Source organism: Cydia splendana, chromosome 17 (assembly GCF_910591565.1).
Source record: "Cydia splendana chromosome 17, ilCydSple1.2, whole genome shotgun sequence".
NCBI lineage: Eukaryota > Metazoa > Arthropoda > Insecta > Lepidoptera > Tortricidae > Cydia > Cydia splendana.
In genome coordinates, this window is record NC_085976.1 from 16,839,233 (window position 1) to 16,858,987 (window position 19,755).

Below are 19,755 nucleotides of genomic sequence, written 5' to 3' on the forward strand. Positions count from 1 at the left end.
TTTGCGGCTTCACGATTATACGGCCCGATTCGGACTTTAAGATATGTCAATTAATAGATGTAGAAACGATATGGATTAGATATGTCAGTGTCAAATGTGACGTGCCTTCAAAAAAAAACGTCGCTTTTGACACTGACACATCTAATCCAAATCGTTTCTAGGTCTATTATTGACGTATCTTAAAGTTCGAATCGGGCAGAGTTTAATAGTACACGTAACCATAAATGCTATTTTATTACCTATACCGTAGTCTAGAATAAAATCTCTAATCTTACCCCCTTATTTATAAACGCGCTACAAACCTCGATTAGCTAATAATCGTTTGTCTTTATCTGTCATTCTAACTTATGTATTTGTAAGAAAGGGATAAAACATAATTTAACAAAATCAGGCCCGTAAAGTTTTATGAATAAAGAGCTAAGTCTATAATAAAATCCCTTATTAAAAATACTGTGTTACAAAAGCCAACACAAATAACCTATTGAAAAGTTGAGAGCCACCACACCCGCAATACTTCAATAAAAACAAAACCAAAATCAATAGCGTCGGGAGCAAATATCGTGTATTGTATGAGGTTTAATTATATAGATACTCCAGTACTAGAACCCATACCACGAGTTTACCGCCGCAGTATTCGCCAGCTAGTGGCTAGTGCGCAACTCACTCGCAGATCATCTTAGATTTACCGTTTAGTGAGAAGTTAGTCTTCTTCCTCGCGTTACCCCGGCATTTTGCCACGGCTCATGGGAGCCTGGGGTCCGCTATAGACAACTAATCCCATGATTTGACGTAGGCACTAGCTTTTACGAAAGCGACCGCCATCTGACCTTCCAACCCAGAGGGGAAACTAGGCCTTATTGGGATTAGTCCGGTTTCCTCACGATGTTTTCCTTCACCGAAAAGAAACTGGTAAATATGAAAATTTCGTACATAAGTTCCGAATAACTAATTGGTACGGGCCGGGGTTTCAACCCGCGACCTCCGGATTGAAAGTCGCACGCTCTTAACGCTAGGCCACCAGCGCTTAATGAGAAGTTAGTAAGAAGGTATTTCTGGGTGCCTAGCCAAGGTGACAATCGCTTGCATTACGACAACGAAACGCTTCGTGTCTCTCTATCATTCTTCCATATTAGTGCGTCAGTGACAGTTGCGTTTCGTACGCTACGGAGCGTAAACGATTGGCATATGCCAACATAGAAAAATCGAAAAGCGTTGTAAATAAAAACCATTTTGGCGACACAGTTTTCAGTAGCGTGGCCTGTCCCGGTGTAGGACAAGAGTCTAGTCTAGTGACTAGACTCTAGTCACTAGACTATGGAGTAAGGACTAAGCTTATGCAACGCAAGTAAATATATTGTTAAACTCATGGTAAGGGTACAGTAGTACAGTCGTGCGTCGGAACAATAAAAGCAAAATGGTTGCTGCCGGGTAGAGTTGGTCATTATTGTTTTATTTTATTACCTATTCTATACCTATATTTGTACAATATATTATGAGATTTTAACTTGGTGTTTCATACAATAGGCAATTTATTTATCTGGCAGTCGATTATTTCCAAAATCGAAGCTATGATGATGAGGATCCTTCCGGCTCGATTCGATGATTTCTTGAACTCGCAATTGAATTGCAACTAGGGTTACCAGATACAAATTTAGAATTTCCTGTCAAAATTCCTGATTTCCGAATATTTTTCCTGACATTCATATTTTTGACGAGAGGGGGGAGGGATTGTCTAGCCGTTAGCGATGGCCACCCGATTGAGCCGATAGCCGCGTTTTATATTTAAGATTTATTAATTTATTATTTGTATTAATTTAAGTAAATAAAAAGGTACTTTATAAAACAGTCTATCAATTCAAAAAAATCCTGACATTTTTCATGTTCCGTCCCCATTCCTGACAAAAGGCCAAAATTCCTGACATGTCAGGAAAATTCCTGTCATCTGGTAACCCTCATTGCAACTCTATTTTGGACTTGTACGAGTAAAACTAAGAGTCATTCATTCCACTAAATAAATAATGAACAGCGCCATCAGTACCTATACCTTTTAAACTAACTTTAGAACGCTATAAAAAAATTCTTACCACCTTACATTTGCAGTTGGAAAAACCAAAACTGGAGTCATTTAATGTGGAAAAATATAGTACCTATTGTAGGGAACGGCAGCGTCGTAAATTTAAGTTTGCACATGCAACTTTACTTGTTTGCCGTTGGACAAAATATAAACGAAGGTGGCTTTGTTGTATTACTTTAAGGGAAAAATAATGCACCCGCGTAGACTTTTAAATATAGTATATTTCACAATGGCAAAAGTGCACATACTTAAGGTCTATTTTACCTATGGTTTTTTATTAAGATACTCGTATCCGCCCAGCAGCCGACTCGGCTGAAGGTTAAGTTTGTCTGAAATAGGCCATAAAAGACTTTTACTGCCGCCACGGGGACGAATATACCTATCAAGGCTTTACGTTTTATTTGTCAAGTTGTAAGATGTCTGGTAACGTAGGATATGGTACGTAAGCTGTTTATCCTGAAAATAATATTACTAATTTTAATCTTCTGTCGAAAGATGGCAGTAAATGTACTGTAGCTACATAATTTACCATGACAGTAACTCTATATCAAATTCTTTTTGATATTACTTAATAAGAAAGCTCGAAAGTGTAGTCATCGTGCGTGGCTTTTGATTTTGACATAATCAGATCAGTATCGTATCGCTGTGACATCTTATAATTGTATTGTGCGAATTGGGCCGTTAGACTTCTTAGCGCCACTTGCCCCATCCCACTAACCCGGGGTTACCCGGGTAAACCGTTAACCCAGTATCAAATTGTACCGGTAACCATGGTAACTCCAGGTTTAAATCGTTAATCCTGTGTTAGTGGCCCTTAGGGTCACTTGCACCATCCCACTAACCCGGGGTTAAGCGGTTTAACCGTTAACCCAATGACAAATATTACTGGAACCATGGTAACTCCAGGTTTAACCGGTTAACCCCGGGTTAGTGGGATGGTGCAAGTGGCTCTTAGACTTTTAATACCCCGAATATAGTTAATATGATAATAATAACAACTTAGGCCCACTTGCACCATTCCACTAACCCGGGGTTAACCGGTTAAACCTGGAGTGACCATGGTTACCAGTATAATTTGACACTGGGTTGACGGTTAAACCGCTTAACCCCGGGTTAATGGGATGGTGCAAGTGGGCCTTAGTGATTATTATATAAATTCTAGTTCTAATTCTGGAAATTGGCGTATGCACTAGCTTATTGAAGGCGAGTAAGGCGACTGGCATCTACTCTCACAAATCAGTGGAAGAAAAGCTTGAAAGGTATTATAAATATAATTTGCATTATACGTCGAATGTTTGAAATGTCACTGTAATCAAAAATACTATGCTTAAAATTTAGTTTTTTCTTCGCAAGTGTGATGAAAAACATTGTGTGTAACTCCGGGTGTATGTATATTGCAAACTCGAAACTTTAATTCACTCCAGCCTGCGGCTATCGTGAATCTATAGACTCTCTTTTGCAATATTTCATTAGGGCCGACGCACATAGGTACGTTGATTTGCCCGATTTAGGCGGCCAATTTTGCCGTCTGGATTTTGTTGTGTGCTGAACCATATTTGCCGGAACAGGAATGTTTGGAAAGTGAAAGAAATGGGAATGTTTAATTATATTTAATAACAATTCATGTTTTGTTGTAACTCTATTATCCTTATACTTAATGCATTTTGTTTATATTATGTAGGCATGTCAATAAATGTAGCATTCAGTCTTTTTCTTATTGTGACTATTGTTGTTTTTTTAATATTTTTACGATTACTTGTTAAATTAAGAAAATATAACACCTTTTTTACATCTGTTTACTTATTATAAGTAATTATAATGCATGTCAGATTAAATGACAATTTTTAATTATATTTTGTAGATTTTTTTTAAAAATTTTCTATTTAATTAAGTAAATATAAATGCCTTTTGAGAAAAAACATATTTCCGTATTTTTTGTTCCATTTAGAAATGATAAATTTACAGCATAAAATAATTTTGGCCGCCTAAATCGGGCAAATCAACCTATGTGCGACGCTCAAAAGACGCTAATGTAAGGTACATTAGCGTCTTGTGAGCGTCGGCGTCTAGTCAGCGCTATGAAAAATGGAGTCGCTGCGCAATTGTGTCAACGTTGCGTCGAGCAGCAGCAAGAGTTGAATAGACGCCAACGCTCGGGAGACGCTAGTGTGGGGCGGCCCTTACCCCCCTCGTGTCACAATGTACTAGAGTTAGACCAAGAAAAGTCTGCAGCCATTTTGATAGCCCACACAGTGCAAGTGTTATTTTAAACGTCAAACTTCTATGATATTATGACGTTTAAAATAACACTTGCACTGCGCGGGCTATCAAAATCGATGCAGACTTTTCTTGGTCTGACTCTATTTATAGTTCCTTTTTTTTAGCATTAGAAAGAACTTGAAAGAAGGTAAGCGATCTTGACATGTCTTTTAATTGAAAAACGCTTTTCAAAAATCAGTAACTATTACTTATGAAAGCAGAAGAATATAAATGATCGTATTAGATTCATAATTGTTACATATTTGCCGTAACTTATTTTTAAAATGTGGTTTTCAATTAAAAAACACATCAAGATTGTTTACCTTATTTCTAATGCTAAAAAAAACAAACTATAGGTAAGGTTTACTCGGGTAATTCCGAATGTCGAAAACCGTCGGATAATTCCGAAAAGAGACTTTTATTATGATGGAATTAAGGGTGATTTTCATCTGAATTTCGGAATTATCCGACATTCGGTAATACCCGAATACACCTTACCTAGTATTTTTGCATACTGGCAGTTCTTGGAAGGCTGTTTGCAGACAGTTTCCCCTTACCCGATGTAAAACAACTCGTTGCTATAAATAATGAGTTTGACGCACGGCGCCGCGCGGGGGCGTGAGTGGGCTCCGATGACTTTCAGTTGTTTAACACCTCATTGATTTTATGGTTTTCACATTGGATGCGGATCCGCGGGCCGCTGCGGTGTGCGAGCTTCGATGCGTCCATAGGTCTCTCGCTCGGTCACCTTTTGCCTTTTTTACTTATGTTGATTCCATTTCACTTTTTCGAACGAAATGATGTTATGCTATTGTTTTTTTTTGTGTACCTGTGCATCTATTAAACTATAGTCTGTATTTTTAGGTATTAAAATAAAAGTAAACAAACAATTTATACATTTCGGGCAGTTATAACATTTATTGGTTAACCAACCAAATACAAAACCGCCTGGATCTTTCACTGAACGACCTGACTTTAACATACATTATTTGATCATATAATGTTTTCATGTACCCTCAACTGGCTCAAGGAGCCATTTGAGGGTAGATTTTGTTTACTTTTATTTAAATACCTAAAGATACAGAGTATAAGTACACCTCAGGGAGCTTTAAATGCTAAGCTATGAAGTTACTTAGTTATTTTTAATTTTGTAATGATTGCCTATTGAAGAATTCATCGCGTATTTGTTTCGCTATCAAATTTTAGCGTGGGTAGTAGTTACATATCCTTTATCAACTTTTAGTCTAGACGGGTATTAAGATAACTTAACGCCTCATATAATAATGTATATTCAATTTGCGTACGTAAAATACGTTATATATTATATTATAACATAATATACGTATAGTCGTTAAATAAATCTTATATGTATGTATGTATGTATGCAATAGCGGATTTGCAGTCTTTGCCGCCCTAGGCCCCAGGCCCTAGCCGCCCCTTTCGCAGCCTATTATATTGACTACTTACATTTTAAGTTATTTCTTGTTAGAATCAGCGAATTTTTTGTCACAATTTGCCGCCCCTAAATTTTTACCGCTCTAGGCCCGGGCCTACTGGGCCTTAGGGCAAATCCGCCACTGTATGTATGGCCACGATACATACATACATTTATTCGTTATAACATAGGTATATTGTAAATTGGTCTTATCGTTAAAGCATTATTGCGAACGCTATGTTTTGCCGCTAGGAGTAAGAATTTGTTTACCTATACTATATAATTATAAACTAAGTTACTTATTGGCATAATGTTGACCCTCTAGGTCAGCGGTCGGCAACAAGCGGCCCGCGAACTTCTCGCTTGCGACCCGCGAGCCTCCCTAGCTGAGAGAAAAATCACCACCAGGAATTAATAAACAGTTCTGTACTGGGGGAAAAAATGAAGTTTTAGTAGTATTCATGGAAGTTTCACTATTTCTGTAAAATTTATTTATTTCTACAAACAGCTCAGTAATACTAAATCTAATTTCAGCAAACAGACTTTAGTAAATGGAGCATTAAACAAAGTTCAGTATTTGTTACAATCCATTTTTATTACTACTAAAATTCTCCGATTTTTACTAGTAAAGTTTGTGATTTTTGGAAAAAAGCATCTGTGATTTCAAGTTATGATTTTAGTAAATGTCTCACTTACATAGTTTTGTAATATCTAAAAAACGAGTTCGCGGGAATAACATTACCCCATTTAAAATAACAATTCAGTTGTTACTATAGCGACATTACAAAGTTTACTGGTATTTAGTAGATAGACTTGTTGTGTTTATGTTCATTGTTGTACCAATCACTAAACGAGTTTTGTAATACCAACACAGCTACTTGCTACGTTCATTTGGTTAGAGTTAGTATTGTGTCGGATGTCGGGCGGGCGTGTCTCGTGTCTTCTTTGTTTAAAACATACTTAAGTTAAATAATAAATTTAGGATATATTGTGGGCCATGGACATATTAACCCGCGACCTACTGTGTAGTTGGGGTCTACAGGAATATATTGTTCTGCAACTTCGAGCTAGCTGTTGTTATTCTAGTGATAATGACATCAAAGGTAAATCTAAACTGTTTGCAATTCCAACCTCCCTAGCACAGGTGCGCCGCGAGAGCATGTTGCGCGCGTAATAACTACTAGTCTCTTTCTGACTGTATGAATAAGAAAGGAATGGGTAGAATATCTCGACAGGCTTTTATAGTGCCTCTTTAGTACAGAGATATACTACCAAATGCTTTTTTATTCATACAGACAGAAATAGAGACGGGTAGATACCACGCGCGCGACATGCTCTCGCGGCGCCCGTTTGCTAGGGGCGGAGGAATTGCAAACAGTTTAGTTTTTGCCTGTGACGTCATTATCTCTAGAATAACAACAGCTAGCTTGGAATCGCAGTACAGTTTAGTAAAACCTATGACGTCATCGTCTCCGATATTGCTAAAGCACGCTTAGAATTACAAAACGGTTAGTTTTCACCCATGACGTCATCACCTCCGATATTGCTAAAGCACCTCTCGGAATAACAAAACCAAATTTCTGAAATTACTCTAGCATACTTCAAATTACAAATATAGAAGTTGTATTTCCTACTAAATGGAAATTGCAAAAGTCAATTTGTTCCTATTAGTTGACTCTCCTTGTCCCCGGATTAAGTTTTATTTTTGTAATTCTAAGTGTGTTTTTGTTAGTTTTTTCTCTCAGTGATATTTTGTATATAATATTGACAAACGACAATGTCTGCTAAAATCACAAATATTACCAAAGGGCGGCCCGCGGCAACTTCGTTAACTACTATGTGGCCCTTAGCTGCTAAAAGGTTGCCGACCGCTGCTCTAGGTAGAGTAGGTCAATATTCGTCTGGTCCTACCATGACTCATGACTTTACACATCTTCTTGAGTACGCATTTCATATTTAAACGAGTAAGACCCATAAGTACCTAACTGGCTCTCGATATCACCCACCTATATTTATTTAGTAGGTACTTAACCAATCGATTTTAGCGCGTATTGCTTGTTTACCCCGCGTATATCCATCTTTATGACTGTCATTGATGGATTGGTAATAAAAGAGAAATCGCATATTTACCATGGGATTCTAAAAATGCGTTGACGTGTTTCTAGGTAAGGTGGTGGTACTAGAGCTCGACATGCTAATGCCCAATAGATGACACCCTGCTGTCACCTCTATTGATAATGACTTAAGTTTCAAGATGGGATACTACTGGGACCGCGTCTAGCACCAGTACCACCACCTTAAAAGGTCAAAATAGGAAAAATAGTGTCATTACTCATTAGCAGAGTTTTAAACGGAATAAGGTCGTAACAGTATCAGAATAGACGAATGTAATAATATGTTTTATAAATATTCTTGACACATTTTTGTTTGTATATCCTTTATTTGTTTCAAACATCAAGAGATTATAAGTTAGGGTGTTTCGGTTAGGTTCGGCAGGAAATCCCTCATTCCTGGTCTAGAGGTGTCAGGAAAGTACATAAGAACATAAGATGTGTCTTTAGGTGGAGTTGAACCACAAATAAACTGCGATACTGCGTCATCTTGTAGACATAAACAGGTATTCGAAAAGTCATGTGATGTAGTCTTAGGATGTAGTCCTACTTTTTTAACTATAAGGTACTACTCTATACATTTTCTATAAAAGAAATAAATGAGCGCTCATAGTAGGTACCTCCTATAGGCTTCATAGTTAAAGAAAGCTACAGACTATAGATCAGGATTGTTATTTTCCTATCTTTTAAACCAGCACTTCAGCATTGAATAGGTATCTTCCTTTAGCCTGTCTGCTTGCGGTCAGATTACGTCCTGATCGAAATATCGATCGGCTTCGGTTCCCGGCCGCAAGTACGTTGACACAAGCCAACAATGCAGCCTCATGTATAATGTAAGCGGTTTGGAATTCGATTCCCATTGTCCACGAGAAATGGACGTTCCTATACTACAGTCTCGCATATTGGTATCTAGGTAATTTTGCGGAGAAAGCTCTGTAAGACAGAATAATAAAAATTGTATTACGAAGTTGGACTTTGTAGTTCAGAAGTACTGTCTGTAAAGATGCGCATAGATAGGGCATAGGATCTCAATGTAACATGTGAGTCATCCTTTACCTAAAGTAAGTCACGTATGTCTATCGTACGAATCCGATACGGAATGAATATACGCCAAAATCACACAATAAAGTTTGAAAAATGGAGATTCAAATCGCCCTTAACAGTACCTACTCTATAAAATAATTATTTTAGTGTGGCTGGCAAACAGTACGACAACACAAACGACATAATCCAACGCTCGACTTTCGTTACCGTTGTCAATCAGCACATAAATAGTACAATTTAAGAATAGTTCTCTCAAATCTATATACTAGTCTGTTGTGATGTCTAGACTATTCTGTTGAGGTGTGTTAGAATCAACTTTTATAACTCTTTCGGACGGCAGAAATAACGTATCAATTCGATCGAAGTGCAAGCATAGTGCAAGTAGCCTAGCCGGTGGTTACTTTTGTCAGAATCAGTAGGCTTAGTCTTCAACCACTATCGCCGCTTCGGAGCACATTTTGTTAAAATATCACACCGCCTCATCGTAATCGACCGAACAATCTGTCCAGTATTGTTGGTTCATACCGGAGTCAATATCACTAAGAAAAGAACACGTTTTGGGACAAATAATGTCAAAGACAAAACACGACTCACCGCAATTTGAAATGCAAGTCGCCGAGCCGTCCCTCGCTGTTGTCGGAGTCGGCGGGCTTGTTCGGCTTCTCGGTGGCATTGGCGTCGGCGAGCTCCTTGCTCAGCGGGGCCGGCTCCGGCGCGGTCGGCGTGTGCGGGCTATTGCCGCCGGATGACTGCAAGATAACATTTGTATGTTGAGCGGTAGGTTATTTAGTCGTTAGGTTGATATATAACCGCTCAACTGTGGGGAAATTCTAATCGGGTTATCTTCTTCCGAGAAATTTTAAATTTTTCAAGGTATTGAGCACGTATATCTCAGGCCGGGCACTAAAAATGGTACTATTCTCTGTATCTTTAGGTATTTAAATAAAAGTAAACAAATAATTTGTACATTTTCGGGTAGTTATAACATTTATTAGCTAACCAACCAAATACAAAACCGCCTGGATCGGCCACTGGATGATTATTTGAACATGTAATAAATAAAAAAAAAATATACTTTCGAGCTCCTTCTAAACTAACGCGGTCCACACACCTCTTCAGTCTTCCGAAGACAAAGACTAAATCCGGAAAACGTGCACCTATATACAGACTGTGCGACCACTACAATAAGTCTCTTCTCGAGATTGATCTCTTCTCAAAATCCCGCGCCCAGTTTAAGACAGCAGTCACAAATTTATATAGAAATAAATAATACCTAGGTAATTTTTTCCTTCCTATTACATTAGTCTAAGTACATACATAGTATATTATTATATAGGTACAGTGTCTCTCAACACTTGAAATATTGTGAACCGCATGTTATAGTTAAGTATTAGTATTAGGTAAGTGGTATAATATTCATATGTTCTCTGTGAGATACGTTTATGGAAGCATCTATATTTAAGGCCATTTATGTTATTTTAAGTTTTATGTTCATCCCATGTATGTTTTTCTGTGTTATCTCCTCAATAAATAAATAAAATAAATAAATAATATCTTCATCTACTCTCAACTGGCTTAAGGAGCCATTTGTGGCGGATTAGGTGACGCTGAGCTCAGAGAGTGATGGTGACTAGTGTTGCACTTGAGCCTAGAGATCGCACGGTAGTGGCTAGTGATGTACTGACCGGGATCTGCGGCGGGATCGGCGCGTTAGGCGGCGAGGTAGCTGGCGCAGTCGGTGCGGTAGGTGACGGAGACTTGCGCAGGTAGTGGGTCGCTGATCTTAGAGAACGCACGGTAGTGGCTAGTGATGTACTGACCGGGATCTGCGGCGGGATCGGCGCGTTAGGCGGCGAGCTAGCTGGCGCAGTCGGTGCGGTAGGTGACGGAGACTTGCGCAGGTAGTGGGTCGCTGAGCCTGGAGACCGCACGGCGGTGGCGCGGCGTGGCGGCTGGAACACTAGCGCCTTATCTGGGCCGCGCTTGCCTCCTGAGAGAAAAATTAAGTATCAATAAACATGTTATTTGTGGGTTAAATGATTTTTATAAATTGTGATCAAATCGCAGTGGAGACATTTAGAAAAAAAAAATTGAACGAAACGTTTATTTGGGGCATAATCTATGAAAAGGGACCTTATTGTCGATGGCGCTTACACTGCACAGCGTCGCGCGGCATTTTATTTATATCGGAGCTTTGTTAATAATGGCGTAAGCGCCATCGACAATAAGGTCTCTTTTCATAGATGACGTCACATTTTATTTACAGCGATAAATACAACTATCAAATGTAGACGGAACTAGACGGGGCACGCTAGAATGTGGTAAATGAAGTTACCTAGCTTGTGCAGCGAATTGCGTCGCTTGGCGAGCCAGCAGGCGATCCCAGCTAGCGTCGCCAGCGCTAACGCGCCCGCTCCTAGCACTAGCAACCAGAATGTCGCGCCGTGCCATTCGCCCGCTGCAACAAACACAAAGTGAAGATTAAACAACAATCTGTAACTTCAAACAAATGCTTTGTAAAAAAATATTGCAATAATATATCGTAAAATTAATCTGTCTCTTCTTTGTCGCACTTTAAGGATGACTCACGTTAGACCGGGCCGTGTCCGACCCGGAGTTTCCGGCGCATCGTTTTCTATGGAAAGCATCACGTGATCGCCTGTCATGTCATAGAAAAGTAAGCGCCGGAATTTCCGGCCCGGACACGGCCCGGTCTAATGTGAGTGAGTCATACTTAAAGTTGTCTTGTTCAAGTGTTCGTTGTAAAGGCGTACCTACCTAACCAATACCCTTAATAAAAACGTTAATTATGTATATAGGTGCAGCAGCTGCGTACCTATGTAAGAAATTACGTACCTTCTTAGGTTTAAGGATAATAACATCAGCATACGTAACGACACGTCAAGAAGCCAGAAAGCTTAGTAACATAAAATCTCAGGCCTGTTCTGACAACATACATATATAATGTGTATCGGATTCCTTCCCGCTCTTACATGATATGCGTGAAAGAGAGAACGTTGTCGTTTCCATTCCAATATCAGTTTTACTGTAAATAGTATATAAAGGAGCAGCTTGCACATGCACTAGGCACGTGCAGTGTGACCTACTTTCCTGGGAGTTACGACCCCATTTATATCCAATTCATTGCAACATTTATGTTGGAACCTAGAAACAAATCAACGTTTGATTTATATAGACGCAATTCCACTCTCGCCTCCGCCCACAACGTCTTCCACATAAAAGGAGTTAAAATTTCATCCCAATTTCATATTGGTCATAGCTACTCCTATCTAAGTATAGCTTACACAAGAAAATAACTAAGTACCGTAAAATGGGGTGAGTTGGGTGAAATTTGACTTTCAAACCTCGATAAAATTTTATTTTTACATGTGAGAACTGAATGGTGTCATATAATAAGTGGTTCGGACGTTTGTATTTTATTTTGGGTAGTTCCATTTCATAACCTTGACGATAACGAGGAAAACCCACCTCACCCCGTAGTGCCTCGTATTAGGGGTGAGAGGTTTTTCATACAAAGGTGATTTTGGAAGATTGTTGGATCGATTTTTTTTTATTATGAATATTACTATAGCTCCATTTTAAATTGGAATACATTATTTTTGTAGCAGTAGCCTTAAAAACCCACCTCACCCCCCTCTCAATCCTTCTCTCTTCATTCATAACCCATAGCTCCCCGCGAAACCTACTCACCCCGTTTAACGGTAATTTATCATTCCTTCAATTTGGTTCTTTCTAAATTGCATGACATAGTACAAGTGTTAGTCATAGGGTGGCTTTCAAACAATTTCCAACTTTTTAAATTTAGTTATAGCAGGTATCTTTGTAAGTAACCTGACCAAAGGATATTACCTTCACCGACCCCTCCCACTTTAGTACCGTAGGCACGTAGGCCACAAGTTATACAGTTTTGTGACATTACCGTAGAAGTTATCATATGACATGTCCCCTGTGCGTCCGGAATTTGATATAGGTTACTGGATCCTCGTAATTTTTACGAGAATTTCCGTATAGGAAACCGTTCCGTATAAAAGGTTTTAGTGGATAAGTAATCCCTCAGTTTCTGTTATGTTAAATTATTCAATTCCCTGAGTAGGATGGCTTTCATAGTGTCAATCATTTTAGGTACGTAAGTAAATATTAGCAAGAAAACTTAAGCGCCTTAGCCTCTTCTACAGCTGAGATAAATGCAACGGTCTTCCGCATGTAAATCCTTCAACATTTTTGAGCCTTAAAGAATCCTTTATTGAAAACTATCGACCTTGGGTAAAATTTTAAGTAAGCGTCGATCTTATCCCTCAATTGGTTATAGCGATCGGACCGGTGCCCGCTATGTTGCTCTACAAGGTGAAATTTTATTAATTCACATCACATAGGTACCTACGTCATGTCAAGTAGGTACCCACAATAAATCCCTCAATGCTTGTTCTTTGAAATACGCCCCAGGGCCGAATTTAAGATGAAGTGGAATTACAAATTTGCCTGAAATGGAACGTAGGTGCGCTCATTACCATATATTTATATTGTGAATACGCAAAAGCTTCACCCTTTCGTGAATAGACGTGAAAAGTAAACGAGCTTGGCTTTAGAAAATTTCGCAGTGCCTTAGGACACTCTCGAAATTAAAAAGAATCTGAAAAGATTGAAGTCACTAGCATTTTTGAAAGCCGAGATGTAGTTGGCATCTGAGCTCCTTTTGACAAAGTGTGCAGCATACTTAACAAGCTTGTTGGTGAGGAAAACCCACAATGAGATCTTTGTACACCTGCCAGAGGAATTCACATATATTCAACATATTTTGGGGCGCGTTGTGTGGGTACTTTGTAAAATGTCTCTGCAGTGATATACAGAATCAAAAGAGTAAAATTACTTACTGAAGTATACTTCCACCATACCATACCATACTACCATAGCATGTATGCTAGAATATGCATGCATATTAGATTCAGAGTACTATTTACATAACTAATCACAACGAATACAAGTCGACATACATCAAATTATGGTTTATACATATATTCCGACCGAACATTGTCGTTTGCCCAGCAGTGGCACACACTAATAGACTAACAAAAAAAAATTGTCGTTTGGTGTGCCTGGGTAGAAGGTTATATATGTCACCGTAAAATTGTAAACACTCGTCAGTTTATAATATCGCTAGTTAAATTATAAACTGACGGTAGGGAGATTACAATCTAACCTAACCTAACCTACGTTAGATTATAAACTAACGGGTTCACAATCTTACGGTGTCATATACAACGCGATTGGTTGATGAGTTTGCATCACGCGAGTAACTGGTCGCAACTAGTTGCGTTAGACTGCCCGATTGCCTGGAATTCGTGCGTGACACCCAAAATGACACCGCTGTATAGGCACCATTCATAGTGCCCGTAAGGTCTGCCTTTACGAAGTAATGCAGGTATAAGTCAATGTTCTGAACAAAAACGTACCTAAGGATGGTATGTGTTTGTTACTAAAATATTGTTTGTATAAGGATTATTTAGCATACTTTTAACCTTAAACCTTTTCTTTTTCTGCTCAAAGTACCTTATTCTTATTGATGTGTGTCCTTTTTTCCGTTTCCGTGATTTTTCATCTTAGAGGCCTTGAAGAAAAGGTCGTGTCATATTATTATTAAAATATAAACCTTGTGCTGATTTCTGGTGTCACTATTCTTCTTTTATTTTATCCTCTAGCCGCCCATACGTCAAACCTTGCCAAGCAAAATGAATTTTTATTTTGTCAACACAAAGTTCAATTTAGAATGGAACAGGGTGAATGAACTTTTTATAGGTCTCTGGGCGGCTTTAGGGACATTGGGAAAGTTTAAATCCATGCTTTCAGAGTTCCGACAGTTCGAGACGGAAGTTTAAAAGTACTTTGTACTTGGTCTCAGTAAGACAACCGTGAACATCTTTAACGAGAGAGGATTACTTTTGTCTCATTTATGTTCAAGTAGAAACTTTTATAATATAATGGTATTTTTGTATGCTTACAGAGTAGATTTAAACTTAGTAAACGAAACAGAAAGCTTATTTTTTTATTAGTTGTAGTTATTTACTTACCTACACCTATTTACTATAATATAGTAAATAGGGTAACTCTTCACAACTCACTACCGTAAAAGTATAAAACTTTGCCCTTTAACATAACTTTGCCCACCGCGCCATGGTTCAGCTTCGCATTCACTGAACTGTGACGCGGTGGGCAAAGTTATGTTAAAGGGTAAAGTTTTATAAAATGATGGTTGTATTTAATATCTAATAGCGAAATTACAGAAAAAAAATCGCGCGTACAATAGACAGAACATACCATATCAGCGATATGAGATTTTATTTAATTGATATGAAGAAAATGGTTATTCAGATTTTCCTTTAATAGCTAGTTGTTCTATTATCAGAAAATTGCTAGATATTGAAGCGTTTATTATGTCTCTATAGATCTACTATTCTTTACATGTTCTAAGTAATTTTAATTTTTAACAAGCAGAAACGTCTGCGAACGATGCTATTAAGCTTAGAATAAATTTAAAAGTGGAAAAATTACTGTGTTGGGTGAGACTTGAACTCACGGCCTCTGGATCGATACTCCAGCGCTCTGCCATCTGAGCCACCAAGACCTCATCCATAGCCAGCAAATCTTTCCACCATATTATAGGTCAAGGAGACCCTTTAGGGACATCTACCGCAAGAGTGTTACACTTCTTAAACGGCTACCGGAGTTCCAAGTCATTGGAAATTCACCAGTTACGATGTGCTACCCATACTAATTTGAATTTTTAACAAGCAGAAACGTCTGCGAACGATGCTATTAAGCTTAGAATAAATAGACCCCCCGCGGCATAAGCGGCGGCTAAGGGTCCCCTTGACCTATAATATGGTGGAAAGATTTGCTGGCTATGGATGAGGTCTTGGTGGCTCAGATGGCAGGTCGCTGGAGTATCGATCCAGAGGCCGTGAGTTCAAGTCTCACCCAAGACCGTAATTTTTCCACTTTTAAATTTATGTTCTAAGTACTTCAAAACATAAAGCGTACATATTGCAACACCCGAATAGGGTAGCATGTAAGAACCTAGTATAATATTTAATATCTTTTGTGTCTACTACGTTAAATACCTATCTAAGTTTTCAACAAAACAGATTTTAATCTCTCAAGAGGCCGTGACCTTAGACCGTGAAAGAGTCGAGATGTAATATAATAGCAGGGTAGAAGGGGGGAAGGGGTAGGCGACGGGTGGGTGACCGCCAGCTGACCCAGTCCCGGACTCCTCTAATGGATGGAACGGATCTTATCCACTTATCACACCATGGCGTCTTGTACAGAACTTTCGGTGATCTAAGTTCTAGAGCAATGTTATGTTATGTGTGACCCATATTGGCGGCATTTTAATTTGGGGGAAGAAGATTCAAGGAAAATATTTTTTTCATGAAACCCATGTATGTATGTACGCACCTAAATAAACTTGTCGTTCATCGCATTAAAACCGATACAGTTAGTAGCAGAAGTTGCTATGCGGATGATTATTCTCTTAACAATAAAGACGCGTCAAGATCATTTTGAACACCTCTCCCGCTTAGCAACTATTGCTGCTGACTGTACCATAGAAGCCGATTCAGGAATATCGATATTTATAAATATTTAACGCCGTGTTCGAAACGTACCTACTAAACTCCATTAGCAAACATAACGCCATTTTGAATTTAGAAGTTTGAAAAGGTATGAGTTGTGTAGTGGTGCACAAGTGCCGGGAGCTTTAATATTGAAATCAAATTACTATAATATTTTCCGTTTCTAAAAATGTTCTTTTAAATAACAGTCAATCAATAAACAAGACTACCTGTGAGTCCTGTGACCTATCATATTGTAGCTAAACAAAACCTTGTCACGTCTTGTCGCGTCACAGACAGCTTTTATTTATATCTCTAACCTTAACATAACCTTTATTAGCTTTATTTGATTTGATGCTCACTTAAGCCAACGCAATAAAAGGGTCAGAACTACTGGCAGTAGGTACTTCAGTTTACGAGTGGGGTTATAATATATCTAGATGGTGCCGACAATTTGAGCAGACGATGGAAATAAAATTTAATGTAATAGCTTTAAGAGATTATGATATTTTAACTCAGAAGATGACGTAAAATTTAGCAATCTTATAGATGGATATTACATTCTCGCAATAGGCTAGAATTTTCCAAATAGAAATAAGGTAAACGTACTGGTGCTCGACGAGGTCCCAGTACATGTCATCTTGAAACTTAAGTCATTGTCAATAGAGGTGACCAGCAAGGTGTCATCTATTGGGCATTAGCATGTCGAGCACTAGTACGTTTACTTTAAATGTTTACAGAGGAAAGGGGACGGCTGTTACTCCATACAAACGTAGTCCCCATCGCATTTTGCTCTCTGGATTAAGACACTATGGAAAATGTGTTTACTTAATTTGATGTATTATAATGATAGGTATGCCCTACGTTTGACTTTTTTCGATTTTGTAATTATTGTAAAAATTACCCATACAACCATTTCCAGTCGCCGTTACGACGCGGTGTTGACACATCTTGTGTCGACACCGTCTGTTTCGGTCACAATTCCAGTCGCAGAGTCGTCGCCGTGTCGACACAGTTACCAGAAATGGGGAAGGGTCGACACATGACACAAAGTGACATAAAGTGTGGTCGCCGTGTGCACACATTGTTTCGGGTTTGCGACTACTTTATGCCAAAATCATTCGTTCATTTTGTTCCTGTCAAATGGAAACTGTCAGATGGAAAAATACTTAAATAAAAATAAGTGACATTAATACGCCATCTCTAAAACGGATTACAAGACGTAATTATATATTGTTTGCATTTATATTACAATAGGACTTAAATTATTATGGGGAATTAAACTGCTCGAGTGATTTGATAAACTAAGTGTAATATAATCAACGCGCCACCACATTGTTTTAGTTTAGCCGGAAATGAAATTGTTTACTTCTCAGTGCCTGTGTTCATAACTATATTATTTGAAGCATTTTTAGTACTTCGATGCGTATACTATACTTAAATAACAGAAATAACGCTTTACATACTACGAAACTTGTTAATTATGATGTATAAATATGGTTTAAGGCTGAGAAATATTGCAGTCACAAAGTAGTTGCAATGTTTCGACTTTGTGTCGACTCTGTGTTGACACATGACACGCGCTGTCAAAAGTAATAACAAAGTTACTGGTATGTTACTGGATTTGCAAAATGGCTCCTTGTGTTGATTTGTTTTCAGATATTCTCAAAGTGTAAAAATGCCGTGGTCAGAGATGGGCATTAATCGATTAACTGTTTATTCGACTAATTAATGGAATAAAAAAAGTTAATTCTCAAATTTTAATCGCGATTAGTTTAGTCGACCTAACATAGATTGAAATTGAATTAATCTGAATATTAATCGAATAAATTATCGATTAAATCTCGATTGAAAGTTGACAGGGGCCATTTTTGTACGTAAAAATAATAGAAATGTCTTGCATGCAGATGGTAGCAAAACACTTTGTCATAAAAGTCGAGATGGGTGTCGATATATAGGTTTTAGGGAGTGCCGGTTTCGAAAATAATGACCATTTTGGAATCCGAAATGGCGGCCATGCACTTTGTCATAAAAGTCGAGATGGGTGTCGATATATAGGTTTTAGGGAGTGCCGATTTCGAAAATAATGACCATTTTGGAATCCGAAATGGCGGCCATGCACTGTGTCATAAAAGTCGTCATGGATGTCGTTTTATACGTTTTAGGGGGCCCCAATTTTGAAAATGATGACCATTTTGAAATCCAAGATGGCGGCCATGCACTATGTCATAAAAGTCGTCATGGATGTCGTTTTATAGGTTTTAGGGGGCCCCGATTTAGAAAATGATGACCATTTTGAAATCCAAAATGGCGGCCATGCACTATGTCATAAAAGTCGTCATGGGTGTCGTTTTATAGGTTTTGGGGGGCGCAGATTTAGAAAATGATAACCATTTTGGATTCCAAAATGGCGGCCATGCACTATGTCATAAAAGTCGTCATGGGTGTCGTTTTATAGGTTTTAGGGGGCGCAGATTTCGAAAATGATGACCATTTTGGATTCCAAGATGGCGGCCATGCACTATGTCATAAAAGTCGTCATGTATGTCGTTTTATAGGTTTTAGGGGGCCCCGCTTTCGAAAATGATGACCATTTTGGAATCCAAAATGGCGGCCATGCACTATGTCATAAAAGTCGTCATGGGTGTCGTTTTATAGGTTTTGGGGGGCGCAGATTTCGAAAATGATAACATTTTCAATTTAAAAATGGCGGCAATGCACTATGTCATAAAAGTCGTCATGGATATCGTTTTATAGGTTTTAGGGGGCGCAGATTTCGAAAATGATGACTATTTTGGATTCCAAGATGGCGGCCATGCACTATGTCATAAAAGTCGTCATGGATGTCGTTTTATAGGTTTTAGGGGGCGCAGATTTCGAAAATGATGACTATTTTGGATTCCACTTTTATGACAAAATACGTAGCCGCCATCTTGGATTATAAAATGATCATCGTTTTCGAATTCTGCACTCCCTAAAACCTATAAATCGACATCCGTGACGACGCAAGTTATCTTTATTTTCAGATCTAACAAATTGCTACAGAATACAAAGGACAAAAAAGAAGCGAGGAGGTAATGAAACAAGCAAAAATACAGATGATTCCTCGACGCAATTGGGTGATTCTTAAATTGTGTCCAGATTGTTTTTGTCATAAAAGTTTATTTTTTTCACATATTACTCTCACAAGTTCCGTGACATTTC

General features: G+C 38.4%; 1 protein-coding gene across 1 annotated transcript in view; it reads right to left on the reverse strand.

Annotated features, from left to right (window-relative positions):
- LOC134798919 (synaptotagmin-4-like) overlaps positions 1–19,755 on the reverse strand; it is a 50,506-nt gene that overhangs the window by 8,967 nt on the left and 21,784 nt on the right. The window contains exons 2-4 of the mRNA XM_063771345.1: positions 11,259–11,381; positions 10,609–10,913; positions 9,518–9,672 (exon numbers count right to left, since the gene is read on the reverse strand). Coding sequence (XP_063627415.1) covers positions 9,518–9,672; positions 10,609–10,913; positions 11,259–11,381 — 583 coding nt within the window. The remainder of the gene's footprint in view (positions 1–9,517; positions 9,673–10,608; positions 10,914–11,258; positions 11,382–19,755) is intronic.